General features: G+C 40.2%; 2 protein-coding genes and 1 long non-coding RNA gene across 10 annotated transcripts in view; 1 reads left to right on the forward strand and 2 right to left on the reverse strand.

The window, feature by feature from the left end:
- The window catches only part of AS3MT (arsenite methyltransferase), a 23,514-nt gene extending 16,562 nt beyond the window's left edge, over nt 1–6,952 (reverse strand). For all 6 annotated transcript variants that reach the window (XR_011522116.1, XM_070557153.1, XM_070557119.1 and 3 more), the window contains exons 1-9: nt 6,701–6,952; nt 6,484–6,524; nt 6,123–6,250; nt 5,044–5,194; nt 4,453–4,589; nt 3,670–3,739; nt 2,436–2,517; nt 786–917; nt 35–177 (exon numbers count right to left, since the gene is read on the reverse strand). Coding sequence is in view for 5 of the 6 variants with exons in the window: in XM_070557153.1 (XP_070413254.1) it covers nt 35–177; nt 786–917; nt 2,436–2,517; nt 3,670–3,739; nt 4,453–4,589; nt 5,044–5,194; nt 6,123–6,250; nt 6,484–6,524; nt 6,701–6,896 (1,080 nt within the window). In the remaining variant the exon portion in view is untranslated. The remainder of the gene's footprint in view (nt 1–34; nt 178–785; nt 918–2,435; nt 2,518–3,669; nt 3,740–4,452; nt 4,590–5,043; nt 5,195–6,122; nt 6,251–6,483; nt 6,525–6,700) is intronic.
- LOC103557887 (uncharacterized) lies at nt 6,355–11,673 on the forward strand. Of its 2 annotated transcripts, XR_011522231.1 has the most exons (3): nt 6,355–6,542; nt 8,385–8,776; nt 10,999–11,673. It is a non-coding gene; the product is annotated as an uncharacterized lncRNA (long non-coding RNA). The 2 variants fall into 2 exon arrangements; XR_546578.2 differs by lacking the exon at nt 6,355–6,542 and having other exon boundaries at nt 8,266–8,776.
- The window catches only part of BORCS7 (BLOC-1 related complex subunit 7), a 9,132-nt gene continuing 5,647 nt past the window's right edge, over nt 11,055–14,539 (reverse strand). Inside the window, exons 2-5 of one of the 2 annotated variants that reach the window (XM_008530625.2) lie at nt 13,613–13,675; nt 13,465–13,508; nt 12,498–12,518; nt 11,055–11,982 (exon numbers count right to left, since the gene is read on the reverse strand). In XM_008530625.2, coding sequence (XP_008528847.1) covers nt 11,931–11,982; nt 12,498–12,518; nt 13,465–13,508; nt 13,613–13,675 — 180 coding nt within the window. In that variant the 3' untranslated portion in view covers nt 11,055–11,930. Of the gene's footprint in view, nt 11,983–12,481; nt 12,519–13,464; nt 13,509–13,612; nt 13,676–14,539 lie in introns of both variants that reach the window. The other variant, XM_008530626.2, reaches the window with a different exon arrangement.

The raw sequence follows: 14,539 nt of genomic DNA on the forward strand, positions 1-14,539 counted from the left end.
AAGAATGCCAGAAGTCATGGAAGTTTTAATTTACCTTAAATGTGAAATTTGCATCAAATATTAGTTCTTTTTTGTGTCCTGTGATTCCTCCATTATAAATAACTTGGCATCGTTTGGCGGGTTCTGTCTTAAGGAGTTTGAAGAGGCGAAATGTTGCAGAAACAAAACGACAGTTACCTAAAAACAGAATTTAGTCATGGTTCATCTCCAGCACTCGAACAGCTATTGGTATGCTCAGTTGAAGAAGAGTGTACACATAATAAGGATGATGTTCTTCTTTGTGTGCCATCAATTATCTTTCTGGGCACTTCACTCTATTTACTGAATAACTTCAAAGTACTTTATTAAATACCAAACTTTGGGAGGTTGCTATTAAACAGGAGACAAGATGGAGATTTCCAGATGACACAAAGTCTCCCTCATGAGATTCACTCAGTAGACACTTGCTAATCACCAAGTCTGAACCATTTGGGGTGTAGTTATAATACTCCCTGCCGTTCTTTCTTTCTTTCTTCTTCTTCTTTGTTTTTTTGGTGCAGAAGATTGGCCCTGAGCTAACATCTGTTGCCAATCTTCTTCTTTTTGTTTGAGGACGATTATGCCTGAGCTAACATCCATGCCAACCTTCCTCAATTTGTATATGGGACGCCGCCACAGCATGGCTTGATGAGCAGTGTGTAGGTCTGCACCCGGGATCCAAACCCACAAACCCCGGGCGGCTGAAGCAGAGCATGCAAACTTAACCACTACACCACCAGGCCAGCCCCCTTGCCATTATTCCTTACCGATCACTCTTTCTACTTCCTTGTTTTGAACTGTAATGAGACTGGCAGTGACCAAACGTGGTGGGCAGAACCCAATTTTTTGGGCAAGGATGGCAAGGTCCTTCCAGTACAAAGCACCACCCAGACACTCACCTAAAAAACAAAAAATCACAGACCAACGAATATCACTACGTATGAAGGAAATTACTCTTCTATATAATTGATTAGGATGTGGTTTTGGTTAAAACATAGGTCCTAGAAATAGAAGAAGGACCTGAGTGTCACCCCAAGGTCTAGAAAGTCATGGTCAAAAGTAATGCTAGTTAATGCTAGTAATGTCTCTAGCTAGCTAAGTATGCTAGTTAACAGTTTCTGGGAACCATTCTTCAGGACAGTAACTAATGTAGTGGTTTCACCCAGCTGGGATCATAATATTCATGTATGTATGAGGTCACATTCTGAAAAGTTACAAAGCTGTGTGAGTAAAAAAGCATGAAAGAGAAATTACAAAATTGTCCTTTAGTCCAGATTAATCTCATAATGATCTGCTAGTAGAATAATAACTACTACTAATATTCACAAGGCATTTTACAGTTTTTTAATTTATTACATCAACAAATTATAAACAACCTAAATTATCACCAATAGAGAAATGGCCAGATATGGTACAGTACAGCTGTACAATACAGTTGTATAACACATTTAAAACATGTTTCAAAAAATTTTAGGCTTAGGAAACATGCTAAATAAAATTAGAATACTAAATTCTATATATAGCATGCTACCAATTTTTAATTTTTTTTTAAAGATTTTATTTTTCCTTTTTCTCCCCAAAGCCCCCCGGTACATATATTTCTTTTTTCAGTTGTGGGTCCTTCTAGTTGTGGCATGTGGGATGCTGCCTCAGCATGGCCTGATGAGCGGTGCCATGTCGGTGCCCAGGATTTGAACCAGCGAAACCCTGGACCACAGAAGCAGAGCACTCGAACTTAACCACTCAGCCATGGGGCCGGCCCCACTACCAATTTTATTATATACACACACAGAAAAAAAAGCTGCAAGGGTGTATGTCAAAATGTTAAAGAGGTTATTGCTGGCTTATGTGATTAGTAGTAATTTTTTCTTTTTCTTTTTGTATTTTTCAACTTTTTAACAATATCCATTTATTATTGGACAATAAGAAAAAAGCTATAATACATTTTAAAAGTAAGAACTTCTGATTTCATAGTCAGAGTGATCACATGCATGCATTTATCTCCTCCAACTCCCAAAGACTCCATTAAAATGACAATACAGGAATAAACAACATGATAATGACGAGAACATAAGCAGATTAGGGGGCATCAGTTCTGGACCAGTTGCCCTTATTTCCACACTACAGTTTTCAGAGTATTTTTCACATTCTTTGTCTCATTTAATCTTCATAACAGCCTTTTAAGGCAGATTGTATTATTATCCACATCTTACAATTTGGAAAACAATGATTCAAAGCGATTAATTAAATTCTCCAAGGTCATAACACTTTTGAGCGGCAGAGGAGGACTGGAACCTAAGCCTCCTGACCTAATCTCGAGTGTTCCCACATCACAAAGCCTCCTCCTGGATGGTGGCAGAGTGGGGCTCTGAACACCAACAAGAATCTGCCTTAAAACAAAACAGAAAAACACCTACCCCATAAAACTTTGTGCGTCCTGATTTCTTCTGGCAATTCAAGGCTAGCATAGACGTCACTGAAATATAGCTCTCCACCATGCTGAAACAGCAGAATTAGTCCAAACAAGGTTAAAGATTACATTAGTCCCAGATAGCAAAGGAAGAAATGAGGGGATAAAATCCATTTCAAAAACCAACGTAAGTGCTCGAGCTGAACAGCTGTCTCCCTGGTTACAACCAAGAGCCAAGGGCCAAGGTAGTTTTCAGTGCCCTCTCCAACAGGTAATAAGATAGCTCTCCAAGAGTGTCTCTCTCCTATATGAAGATACTTAGGTTACCTAAACTTTTAGCCAATACAAACCAAATGCAGCCCCAGAATTTTTAGCCGATACAAACCAAATGCAGACCCAGGTCGTAATTAATGGAAGTACTAAGTAGTATTCATAAACTATTCTCCCTTAAAAATTATATAACTTTTTGTAATGCTTATTTACTTTTATAATAACACATATTTTTAACATTGTCCTTCAAATCTCAGGCATATGAGTGATCAGGAATTTTGAGATTTATTCAGCTAATTTCAAGAGCATGGAGGTCTAGATTATATGGCAATGTCTCTACAAGTACATCTTGGTGAAGATAGTGAGCTGGTCTACAAAATGGCATACTAATTAAGACATTATTAAATCGATTCTACATAGACATTCCTGTTTGATCTCTATGACAGCCTTGTAAACAAAGGATCTCACAATATCTTCTACCATGAAGATACCCATCTCATTATACATATAAAGGGTGTGGAGTTCCTGCAAGTTTTCCTTTTAGAAAGTAGTTAATGTAAAAGTTCCATCTTCTTTAACTTCCCAAAGCTCTGGAATCTTGACAGATATGAACTAAGTAGCCCTGAGAAACACTGTTCGAGCTAGAAGAGTATATTCATAGCAACATTTAGTAGTCAGTCCAAAGGTCCCTGAAGCTCTGCAGACGCTATCCTAGAATCAGGTACAGCAGCAAACAGGAGGAGAGACAGTCAATAAAACAAATATTGTAACATGTTCAATGACAATCAGACTCTCACACTTACTGCCTTTTGCAACCTGAGAGGAAAAGGAATCCATATGTAGGGTATTTCTGCCACTCCCCTTTTGTGCCACCTCTTTTTAATTCAGGGAATAAATGAAGAGAGTTTGAGCTCGGAGCTCACAGGACCAAGAACAGGACAGACCCCATCTCATGTCCCTCTTCCCCTCACCTTTAGCACTCGGTATACCTCCTTCAGCACTTCTTGTTTATCAGGCACGAGGTTAATGACACAATTTGATCTAAACAGGAACAGATGGAATGTCAAGCGAATCTGCACACTGCTCAGAGATCTCCAAATCCTTTCAGTCCCTCGAGATGGCTCCCACCATTTCTCAAAGCTACACCATTCTTCCTGCCTCCTTCCTCTCTTCCCCACATTCAACTTCTTCCCAAGGTGAGGGAGATAGGCAGAGTGTTCAAAATCTCAAGAAACTGTTAGCAAGTTTGAGTATGCAGAAAAAAATATCAGACATGCTTCTTATTTGTTTATGCCCTGATGCTCGCTGTGCAACAAAATGACCTGGGACCAGATGCCTACTGCACAAGGCATCTCTTATATAAGCCACAGGTAAACAGGCTAAGTTCTTCAAGGCTGATTTGGGCATTATTTGACAACAACAACTCAAAGGAAAAAGAGAAATCCAGAATCTGATAATTTGCCAACATGCTATAATCGAATAATATTAAAGATAGCAGGTCAGTGTCTATTGTAAGAGCAGACTTTGTGGTCTCGCTTGTCTTCGGGACTCATTGGTTTATGGTTAAGTTTAAAATAAGTTCTCTCTTGGGCTGGTATGTTCTATGGCCAGTGGGCCCAGACCAGCCCCTTCCCTTTCTTAAGTCATGCTAAGTTTAGGTTAATACTCTGAGTGTCAACTCAGCAAAAAGTGATGACATTTGTGTGTCCAGTAGGATATGGGCTATATTCATACAAGTAAGGATATAGACCTACATAATGATATCGTAACTCTCATTCTTGATTCCAGCCTCTCCCAACTTCTCTATGTAGCCATGAATAAAAGTCACATTGGGCACCTGGAAGCCATATTTTTCCATGTGATATCCAATATACTTTTTGGCCACTTCTACCTAAGGGAAGAAAAATATAGATTTGATAATCATCATTTCGTTAAAATACACTACTTTTTTCCTAAAGTTTTCCTATTACTAGTGGAATATATTTCCACTAGACTAGGACAACTCAATGGGGGCGTAAACTCCCTGCTTGATACGTGGGTTCTGCTTGAATAAACTCTTCAATTAATAACACAATCTTGCAGGATAGGTAGCAGAAGGCAGGAAAAGATCAAACTCCTTTGGGTCATCATGATATTCATACATCAGATCAAACTTCTGACTCTGTGTTCTTTCAGAAGAGTCCCTAATTGTCAAAGTTCTCAGCCTCCAGGGCAGAAAGCACTAGCAGCACAAAGGAGCATTGCCTTCTGAAGCTATCCTTGAAGAGTCACAAAGAAAACAACTTTATCTCTAAAAGAATGCTTCTGAGAAACGTTTTCTCTTTGTCCTCCAACCATTGCCTTACCTGACCTTCTGTCATGTCTATTCCAGTGACATGTCCCTTCTCGCCAACCAGCTGACTAAGTGCATAGCAATCTCTGCCGCTTCCACTACCAAGGTCCAAAATCCAGCAGTTTTCCAAACACTCGGGGATGACCAGACCACAGCCATAATACCTGGAAAATAGAAAATACACATGCACAGACCTTTCCTCTCTAGAGATTAGATGTGGAACCACTAAATCTAAGTCCTTCCTCCCTCCCTCCCTCCTTTCCTTCCTTCCTTCATCATTCGTTACATTTCCATTTTGGTGTTTAGTCTCCTCCACTAAATTGGAAGCTGCATGAACGCTGAGACTACCTGCTTTGTGTACCATTGTATTGTTGGGCACTGCGCCCGCTACTTAGACCAATAAGCCATCTAAAATATTTGTTGAATAAATACATGTAGGCATTAGCTGAGCATCTAATGCAGGTGCAGGATTGTGCTAGTTATTGAAGAAAAAATGTCAGACAAGATTTCTGTCCCCTAGGCATATTTAACTGGAGTGGTAAAACAGAAGCACAGAAAACATTTTCCATGATTTACCGACAAACTGAGCAGCACAGGCAGTAAGTGCTGTAGTGGTTTTGGGAAGGGGGTGCTCAAGGATTGGAGAAGGCTTTGCAAAGTAGGTAGGACATCAGTGAGGTGTTGGGTGAGCAGGATTTGGAAGGTAGAAAGGAGAGAGGGAAGGCATCCCAGATTGGTAACTGTGTGCTAGGAAGGCAGAAATCATCTTGGTAGTGCTGGCGGCAGGAGGAAGGGAAAGGTCTGACTAGTGCATCAGAGGGAGCCAAGGTTGTTCAGGAAGGGAGGGTCAAACTACTGGACAGTCTTGAAGGTCAGGTCCAAGGAGTGTGAATGTATCCTGTGAGTACAGGGGGGTGGGGAGGGTCATTGGAAGTTCTTAAACAGAGCGGTGCTGTGATTTAGGAGTTTTATGATAGACAAGTCCAGCCGGATGGATTCGAGGAGACGGGTTAATTGCCTAGTGACTGGCATTACTATGTCTGGAGGAAGCTGCTGTCTGGGGTCTTTTAAGGGCAGCACAGGGCACTCTACCTCAAGGCTACTTCCTCGTGTACATTCTGCAGGGCTTCCTGGATGTGCTTGGGGACCGGCCTGGTTGAGGTGACACAGGCATTGGTCTGGAGGTCCGCTGCTTTCTTCAGCACCTGCCCATAGTAGGTCTGACCTCGGACCAAGGGCAAGGCAAGGGGTGAGAAAAGGAGAGCTGGAGCTGGTGCCCTTGGGGCCAAGAGTCCCATGTGCGCCACCGTCCCCACCCCCACCCATCCAGGCCTGGCCGGGCTTTGCTCCCTGGAAGGTCTAAGTCCAGACTCAGCCCTGCCCCCGCCGCAGGGGTCCCGGGGGTGGGGGGCCCGGGCTCCACCTCGGCCTTTCTGGGTCCTATCGCTCTCACCTGCACGTCCTTCCAGATCTCGGCGTCGCGGGGGGCGGCCACTGCCAGGAAGGGGAAAGGTAGCTGAAAGGCGAGGTGCTGAGCCCGGGGCTGGGGGAAGGGGTGTGCGGGACACAGGGTGGTTAGGAGGCGGGCGGCAGGCCGGGAGCGCTGGTGGTGGAGGCGGGGACGGGAGAAGGCTGGGGGCCTGCTCTGGGGGCCAGGGCGGCACACTCACTGTCTCCTCGATCTCGGGACTCCAGGACTTGGGCACCCCGCAGCCTGCTCCCGAGGCCGAGCGCGCCCGAGGCCCCGCCCCAGGGCAGGCAGGCCGGATCCCTGCCCGGGGTGCGGGAGATGCCGCCACTTCCAGCCCAGCGCCCCAGCGCTGTCCCACCACGCCGCACTTCTGGCCCTGCCAGACCCAATGTCATCTTAGCTGTCTTTAGTCTTTCCAGCTAGGAAGAGGATATGCCTATTAATGAGCATCTTCCTTCATTGCGGACTGTGATTTTCATTTTATAAATCTCGTATTCTGACTTAAATGAACACCCACAAATACAAAGATTTTTGCCCCTTTTTGGAATGAAATCACCTTTTCTCAATCTACTTTTTAAGGTCAGGTTTATTGAAACGTAGTTTACATTCACTAAAACGCACTTTTCTTTAGTGTACTGTTCTGTGAATTCTGACAAATATATACACCACCACAAAACGCTTCTCTCCCCAAAAAGTTTCTGCATTTCCCTTTGTAGTAAATTGCCTCTCCCTACCTCCAGCTTCTAAACAATCATAGATCTGTTCTCCCTGCTCTTCCAAAATGTCGTAGAGATGGAATCATACAGTGTGTTGCCGTTCTCAGTCTATTTTGAATTGTATTTAGGAAAGCAACTTGGCTAAGCTAATTTTTAACTTCTAGTAATTTTTGGTCAATTCCCTTGTGTCTTCTAGGTATTGTCGTTTCATCTCACAGAAAGGTTTTTTTTAAAAAATTTTTTCTTCCACCTCTATATTTGTATATCCTATTTCCTTCTGTGGTTGTAATTAAGCATTTCTATTCATTAGGCTAGTAAGGAGATATGGGGTTCCAAGTGAAAGGATATTTAAATGAAAGATTTACTAAATTATACTCATTTTCCAATCTCATCTGCCAATAATGATCTTCCCTGATGTCAATTAGTTGTGGTTAAATGTTAATAGGAGGGTGTTGTATTTTTATATTTTAAACAAATTAAACCCATGGAAACAATCCTTGTTGGAATGTTTTTATAGGTTAGAATATTTCCAGCTATTAAGTGTGCAAAAATGAGTGTTTTTACAGGTTTCAGTTTTTTGGCAGTCATATAATGGTGAAAACACTCCTAAATATTAGTTTTCAAAATACTCTCCCCATGAAGTTAGTTCCTTTAGAAAAGCACTTTCTCGCTCATTGTTAAAACGGTATCTTTATCTGGAAGGGAGGGATTAGCGGGAGGTTGAGGAAAGGACTGGATCTTTTCCCACTTGTTCACTCATGCTTGCTTTATTATATTATCTTCAATTTGTAGTTATTCACAAGAATCATTTGATAAGCCTTAAATCCACTTAACCACACACAGATCAACTGCAATAAAGCAAACCACCATCAACTGAAATTGAGCTACTCCCAGTTGTCCCTCGGGGCTGATTTTGGACCAGACTGCTTGTGACCATCACTCATACTGACTGATCAGTGCCTCAACCACAGTTTTTTGTTTTGTTTCATTTTGTTTTGTTAATATCACCCCTGCTAAATGATATGTATGCTATGTAGATCAGTATGCTACACAGACCAAACTAGGGCTTTCATATCAAGCCATATTTTAAATACTAGTAAAAGCTAATTTTCTTTAAGATAGAAAATAAACATACATAGAAATTTTCCTATTTTCTTCCCTTCCAAGGATGGCCTTGTGCATACCTCCACATATCCCACTTTGGAAGCTACTGACTGGTCTGACCATTCCGGAATGGTCCAGAAAGGCAGATTTTGGTTCAGCACCCGGAACCATCCTTCAAGAAGGAGAGCTTTCCTAAATGGCCAGCATCCCTAAGAAGGATTCTCCAAACACTGGAAGCATTCAAGCAGAAGCCAACTGACCAACTGGATGTTCACTTGCCAGCGGTGCAGAAGCAGGGGTAAATGGACTGGATTCAATTATTTCCAAGATCCTTTCCTGTGTACTATGTTAAATACTAGAAATGACAAGTAGCACCTCTATTTATAAGGGAAGTAACAGGTAATAGAGACCAAGACTAGTGTCAAAAGTCCTATCATCAAGCTCATTGCTCTGGGGTAAGTCATTTCATCTTCCTGGCTGTTTTTTCACCTGTAAAACACGGGGCCAGAATTTAATAACTTTTGAGGCACCAATACAGCTCTAATATTCTGGGGTTCTATGATTCTTTCTTCTTCACCAAATATTATTTTGGTTCTTGGTTTTTAAAGCATATTCTTTTAGAAAGAAATTCTTTTTTCAGTTTTTCTTTTTTAAGATTGGCACCTGAGCTAACAACTGTTGCCAATATTTTTTTTTTTTTTTTGCTTTTCCTCCCCAAATACCCCCTGTACATAGTTGTATATTTCAGTTGTGGGTCCTTCTAGTTGTGGCATGTGGGACGCCACCTAAACATGGCCTGATGAGTGGTGCCATGTCCGTGCCCAGGATCTGAACCGCTGAAACCTGGGCCGCAGAAGCGGAGCACGCGAACTTAAGCACTTGGCCATGGGGCTGGCCTCTCTTTTTTCAGTTTTAAGTAGAAATAGAAATTGAATTTTTTCAAATGCCTTTTTGGTGTACATGACAGTGATATAAGATTTTATTGTTTTTTATTAATGTAATGTGTTTTGCAGCTGTTATATCAACTTTATAATTCTGGAATTATGTAATTCTTCAAAATATTTCTCTATTAAATTTTTTGAGATTTTTATTAGGATTTTTGCATCTCTGTTCCTAATAAGACTCTCCTAAATCTCCTTGTGTCATCTTGCTTTTAATTTTTTAAAATGAAAATCATATTACTTCAGCAAATAAATTGAGTATCTTACTATCATTTTCTATTCTTTGGAAGTATATGGAAATGATTTGTTCTTTGACAGTTTGGAAAAGTCTCAGCAAAGCCATCACAAGCAAAAGACATGTTAATTTGTTGTTCTTTGACAATTTATGGATTATTTCGCATGAGTCTGAACATACTCTCTTTTAAATGTCAGTTTTGTAATATTATATCTTTATAAGGAGCCAGACATTTCAATACTAGTAATCAAATTTTTAGCATCAAGCTGACAGATAACTCTTTTCAGATCTAATTATTTTATATATCTCCTCTTCACCTATAAGTTTACTAATTTGTACTTTTATGAATGAGCTGTCACTTTACCAATTTAATGTATAAGAACCAATGAATGGTGTCATATATTTTCCTAGTTTTTGTCATTCATTCTTGATTTTCTTATTTCCATTTTGATTTCTTTTGTTCTCTTTCTAAATTCTAATCATATACCCCTTAAAAAATGAAAACATTTATTTCCACCCTTATCCCTAATACAGAAATTTAAAGCATGATTTTTTTTCTTTATAGCACTGTTTTGCTATCATCACATAAATTTTCTTACATGGAATTTGAATTTTCATTATCTTAAAAATACTATCCTCCAGCATATCCTCTATCACCCAGATGTTATTTAAAGAAGAATTTATAGGGGCCAACCCAATGACGTACTGGTTAAGTTCACGTGCTCTGCTTAGGCGGCCCAGGGTTCACTGGTTCAGATCCTGGGCACAGACCTATACACTGCTCATCAAGCCATGCTGTGGCAGCATCCTACACAGAAGAACTAGAAGGACAGACAACTAGAATATACAACTATATACTGGGGCTTTGGGGAGGAAAAAAAAAAGAATTTATTTCCATATAACACCATTTAATTCTATATAAGCTGTTCATTTCTATAAAAGACAAACTATCAAATTACGTATATATTTCTGCCTGTTCTCACATTTCTGGCTACTTTTCTTTCACGTATTTGTCATTACGCTCTTTAAAATGACTAAATTCAGTACTACTAGGTTTTCATTGTTTAATGTAAATTTTATCTTTATATACCATTAATATGTTGACTACGAAATGTATTTTATCAGATACAATGTAAGCAATTGTTGCTTCTTTAATATTTTTCTAGCATGAGGAAGAAAACTTAGATCATAGCTTTATTCTAATTTTCTTTTCATCTTAAGTATTTCTTTGCTTCTTGTGTACTTGGATGGTTGGACTTTGTTTTCTAAATTGGCGACCCTTCTTTTTAAAGGTAAACTGAGCCCATTTACATCTAATAGTTGTAATAAATGTTTATAGAATGAATGCTTAAGTGAATTCCTTCATACCTAGGGTTTTTTTTTTTACCTTAAGTTAATATGCAGATGTATAATGAGGGATAAATGCAATTTGATATGATTGGTCAACCTGATGATATACAATATGAATTAAGTTGGACTCATTTGCTTTTTTTTCCTTCAGGGAAAACACCATTTTCTTATGTCGGATTTCTTCCAATCTCTTAGTAAATTAAGAACTGAACTGGAACAGGTTTAATTTAAACAAAGTAAAGATATTCAGACTTGACAGGAGACAATGGTAATGCCATTTAACAAGATGAATTCAATGAACAGAGGTAAATGACTACAAACACAAGGTTTTAACCATGGCACAACTCCGCAAGTACAGGAATTCAACTGCCTTCGCATTTGGCAACAATGTCATACAAGTGAATTTGCTGACGATTAACAAAATTACAAAATGAACTCAAGGCCACTTAATCAAGAGTCACAACAACAAAGAAATACTAGGAATGCAGGTCAAGGCAGGAGGTTGCAGCTGGCCAGATATCATACCATTTGCCTAATTTCCACTTGGGAATTTGCTACAATGAATAAAACAAGTATCTCTTCTGAATTGCTAGGAAAGAAAACAAAACAACAGGTATTACCTATCACCATTCTGTGACCATGAAATTAAAATATTTTCTGAATGTACGATTAAAAGAAAAAAAGTCTTTCAAAAGAAAATTAATCATTCCTATGTGTTCACAGTAGAAGCTCTATTTCTAAATTCAAAAGATTACTCAGTATTTTCCTAAGAATCTCATTTAGATAATATGGCTTTTGACATATTAAAGTTCTATGGGAAAAACAAGATGTCTTTTAATTTTGCTTTAATATCAAACTAAACAGAGCATCATAAAAATTCAAGAAGAGCATGGGTTAGTCCAATTCAAGAAGTGCTTCCAGAATTCAACCACCTTGCTTCTTTTCAGGAGAAACTATCCATCATTACAAATCCTTTCTGATTGAACTTTTGGAGGAGAAGATGGAAAATCAAACCCACAGCACAATGGTTGTGTAAGGTGTTTCCTCCTCAGCATCAGTGCTTTTGCCCTTTTATAAGCCATTCTATTTCAACAGATGATTCAACTGGTCCTGTAGATCTGATGATTGCTCAACACTAGAAATCAGAATAGAGAAAAAGGTTTATCTGGAATGAGCAGTAAAGACATCTCTTTGTAGAAACTACTTGTACTTTAATGCATAAGTACTGTTGAGGCTAAATGAAAATTTATATTGGCTCACTAAGGTCCCAGAAGTGTTTAAACTATGAAGAAAAGTTTTGTAAAGCCAATTAGTAGTGTAAACAATATTACAAGGGACAGACTTAATCCACTTTTTTTAAAAAAAAGGCTGTTTAATGACTCTACTTAATGAATATTACCGATGTAAAAGGTTTTCTATTCCTTAAGATTGGTTTCTAGACCCTGTAACTTTTAGAAAGCCTTTACTAGCAGTGAATTCACTTACTGCATGCCTTCGAAATATATTCTTTATGTCCCAAATAAGCTATCCCAGAGACATGGCAATTTAAAGGTGTATGTCAGAGTTTTACACTGATCCTAGGCCCCGCAGTAAATTCGCCCTTGCCTGCTTCAGTTGGTCCCCCACTCCCCTACCTTTGGAGTTACTTACTTCTTCTGAATAGCTTCTTGCCTAAATCAGAAAGGAAAGAGGGAAATAAACATAAGAAAAAGTAAACTAGTAGAAATTATTTATGGCCAGATATATATAGGCAGAACAATTTCTGTCTTATGTCACCTTCTATATTTCTGTCCATCCTAAGATTGTGCTATCGAATCCGTTTGATATAGGAGCACAGAGCTGCTGAAAGGATGGATTCTGAACCTCAAGAGCTAATAATACTCTATCAGAGGGAGGCACGTGTCCCACAAACTGCATGCGTGGCTCACATTCAGCTTGGGTATGTTGAGTCCAATGGTCACATACCTGATATGTACACCCCCAAAGAATGAACATCTAGCTATTTAAATATCAAGAGTTAAAATTCCCAATCATCCATTGCCAATAAGTACATAACTACATAAAATATGAAACGAAAGGAAATAACATGAAAAGAGAATTAAATTATCATTTTAGCCAAAATTATAACAGAGAAGTCGTCTCTATATTTCAAAATCTCCTGGATGATTTACACACAGCTAGGGCTGGGTTACACGTGGGGATGTGGGTTTCAGGTTACAATTATACTTGATTCCCTAGTGACGGAACAGACACCCCAGGAGAGATCTCGAGCACAGCCAACAAATACTGATTAAGTGCCACCTAGCTGTTGAGCACTGTGCTAGCCTGGGCCTGGCCTGGGCCCTGCCCTTATGGGGTATGCAGTTTCTCCCTCTGAGGAGTCCTCAAACGAACACAGAGAGGTTCACAAAAGGTGGTCCCTGTTCCTGATCTCACCTCCCACCCTAACTTCTGCAGTCTCAGGCATCTTTTCCAGAGGGCGTTCATCCTTGACTAACCCCGCCTTTACTCCTAACTCCTGCCTCCACGGGAAAACGTGCTGAAGCACAAAGGCGACAAGCAGCAGCCTGAGGAGGATGATTTTGTAGCAAGTGGTCACTGGAGAGAGCATACTCACTGGTATTGAAGATGTGTTGTTATTATTGCCATTTTCCTTAAACTCTGCATAAAAAAACCAAACAAACAGAAATAGAACATTTCAATTCCCGTGTAGCCAAACAAAAGATGTATATAAAACCCAAATCATAAAAGAAATTGTTTCTTACATCTTCTGAGTGCAAGATGGCATCTTCCTGTAGTACCATGTTTCGAGCTGCCTGACCCAGCAGCTGGAAGACAAAAATAAAATGGTAATAATCAAAATTTCCAAACTTCCTGCAATCTTCTCTCTGCAGCTGTTATAGCACCGCCCTCTCCCCTCCCCCCACTCTCCCACCTCATACAACTACAAACGCTCCACACATAACAGAGGATAATTTTCCATTTGTTCATGTTGAAAGTCCATCTCATTGTCACTACGGCAGTTCTGGCAGGGAGGAGACATCTGTTCCAAAGGCCACTCCCTGAGAAATCAAGAGCTCCGTAACTGCTGAGCTCTCCGTATAGCTTATTACTCAAGTGCTGAGAGAAGAAGTCTGCAAGAAAAACTTTAGCTCCACAAACCCAGTGAGAACCTAACTTCTGATTCTTTAAAGGCCAATTTGAGATTTGGGGTGCTTTGAGGAGCATGAGGGAGCAGGAGTTAGGGTAGGACTGAAAAGGACAGAAGGAATGTAGCTGTTCAGAAATGGAATGAGTGAGACAGAGGAAAAAAGGGCAAGAGAAGAAGCTTAGGGTTTCAAGTGGGGAATCACCACATGGAGAATGGCCAGATGGGGCTGGGGAAGAGAAAAGAAAGGAGAACGTGGAAGCAGATCTTCGTGAGTTTACTGATAGCAGGGCCCTGAGACCAAGAGAGAAAAGCTAGGCTCTTATTCAGCAGGGTGGCCCATGGTCCGGGAGATCCAACTGAGTCAGCACTGAGAGGCAAGAACAAGAGATCAGCAGAGGTGTCTGGCCTACTGTTGCACCCCGTTCGGGCAGACATTAAGTCCAGCCATGGAAAGAGAGCTGCTGTGATCTGCTACCAAGCTTCCCTGTTTCTTTGGGTCAGAGAGTCTTGTGAAAGGGGACACTGCTACAGGCCCCAGATT

The sequence above is a fragment of the Equus przewalskii genome, chromosome 1 (genome assembly GCF_037783145.1).
Source record: "Equus przewalskii isolate Varuska chromosome 1, EquPr2, whole genome shotgun sequence".
Classification (NCBI taxonomy): Eukaryota; Metazoa; Chordata; class Mammalia; order Perissodactyla; family Equidae; genus Equus; species Equus przewalskii.